General features: G+C 39.3%; 1 protein-coding gene across 1 annotated transcript; it reads left to right on the top strand.

Moving 5' to 3' along the window:
• Positions 1–126: 126 nt before the first annotated feature.
• LOC108626642 (uncharacterized protein K02A2.6-like) lies at positions 127–1,672 on the top strand (the record flags this gene model as incomplete). Its single annotated transcript, XM_018027433.1, has 2 exons — positions 127–1,246; positions 1,451–1,672. Coding segments are annotated over exons 1-2 (1,342 nt in total), but the record flags the coding sequence as incomplete, so codon positions are not given.
• Positions 1,673–1,950: the final 278 nt, after the last annotated feature.

A 1,950-nucleotide genomic window follows, 5' to 3' on the forward strand; every position in this document is an offset into this window, starting at 1 on the left:
GAGATACAGCACATGTTTCCGTCGAAACAGACATTAGATTTACATTGTGTAAAAACGTATGTTCCGGGGAACACGCGAGTCAAACCGCAATTTATGCATGTTAAAATTAACGATGTAACAATTAGTATGGAAATTGATTCCGGGGCGGCGATGTCAATAATCTCCGTAGCAACGAAGGACCAATATTTTAAAAACGTCAAATTACATGATGCGGATATCACACTAAGGAATCACGACGAAACGCCATACATTCCAGTTGGAATGTTACGACGGGTGAAGGTCGAAGCAAACGGAACTACAATGTTAGCCGATGTTTACGTTACAAAGTCAAACGGCCCGGCTATCATAGGTAGACCATGGCTGAAAGCATTAAATTTATGGCCTTTATTCAAAGAGGTAAAAGTACACGCGATTGAGTCGAAATCAACTCCTACGGAAACGTTAAAAACTATTTTAAAGAAGTACGAATCAGTTTTCTCGTCCGGGAAAGGGTCATTTACCAAGGGAGCGGTAAAGTTAGAGTTAAAACCCGGTAGTAAACCGATCTTCTTGCTCGCGCGCTCAGTTCCATTTGCAATGAAAGAAAAATTAGAAAAAGAATTAGTAAGGTTAGAGAAATTGGGGATAATTAAGCACGTCGAGAATAGCGAATGGGCAACGCCTATCGTGCCGGTGATAAAACCGAACGGTGACATACGTATGTGCGCAGATTTTAAACAAACTATTAATCAACAATTGATTACAGTAATACACCCTGCACCAAATTTCGATCATGCGATGGCTCAATTGCAAGGGGGTGATAGATACTCTAAGATAGATTTAAAAGAAGCGTACCTACAAATGCCTGTTGACGAAGAGTCACAACCTTTGTTAACGATCAATACACACAAGGGGCTTTTTCAATATAAATACATGGCTTTCGGTATAAGCTCGGCTCCTGGAATTTTTCAAATGCGTATGGAACAAATATTAAAAGGGATTCCTCACGTAGCGATTGTAGTAGACGATGTGGTAGTTACGGGAAAGGATTCAAAAGAACATTTACAAAATTTAGAGAAGGTTTTAGCGAAACTAGACGAATGCGGTCTGAAAGTGCGAGTAGACAAATGTCAATTCTTTAAACAAGAAATTACGTATCTCGGATACAGAATTTGTAAAAATAAAATAAGCATTGATCCAATGAAATATCAAGCTATAGTTGAAATGAAAAAGCCAGCAAATAAAAAAGAACTGCAATTATTGTTAGGTAAGGTAAATTATTATAACCGATTATTCAGGAAACGCGCCGAGGCATTAGCTCCGTTATACGAATGCAACAGTAAAGACAAATTTACATGGAATAAAACTTGCGATCAAGCATTCGAAACAATAAAACGAGAATTAAAACGAAACGTTGTTAACTATGACCCGAAGTTACCGATAATATTAACGTGCGATGCATCACCATTAGGTTTAGCAGCTTACATTAGTCACCCGTATAAGGACGGCGAAAAGCCTATCGCTTTTGCGTCCAAACGACTGACGAAAGCGCAAGAGGGTTATTCCCAAATAGATCGAGAGGCAGCAGCAATTATATTCGGCATAACGAGATTTTACGATTACGTGTATGCGAGAGAATTCATTCTACGAACGGATAATAAACCGCTAGCGAGAATCCTTGGTCCGGAAAAAGGTATTCCTCGCATGGCGGCGAGTAGATTGCAAAACTGGGCATATTTTTTGTCTGCGTTTAACTATAGAATCGAATGCATCCGCACAGAAGAAAATATAATTGCTGACGTCCTGTCAAGGTTACCAAGCGAACATGTAGCGAACGATAAAGAGGTATGCGCAGGAGTTGGAAGCTTCACGTACTTACACTACGTAGTCCAAACTGAAATTGTACCTTTAAATTATAAGACAGTCGCACGAGAAACGGCTAAAGATAATACATTGTCTGTTGTAAAACGT

This window comes from Ceratina calcarata, unplaced genomic scaffold (genome assembly GCF_001652005.2).
Source record: "Ceratina calcarata isolate Rehan_Ccalc_2016 unplaced genomic scaffold, ASM165200v1 scaffold4228, whole genome shotgun sequence".
Taxonomy (NCBI): Eukaryota; Metazoa; Arthropoda; class Insecta; order Hymenoptera; family Apidae; genus Ceratina; species Ceratina calcarata.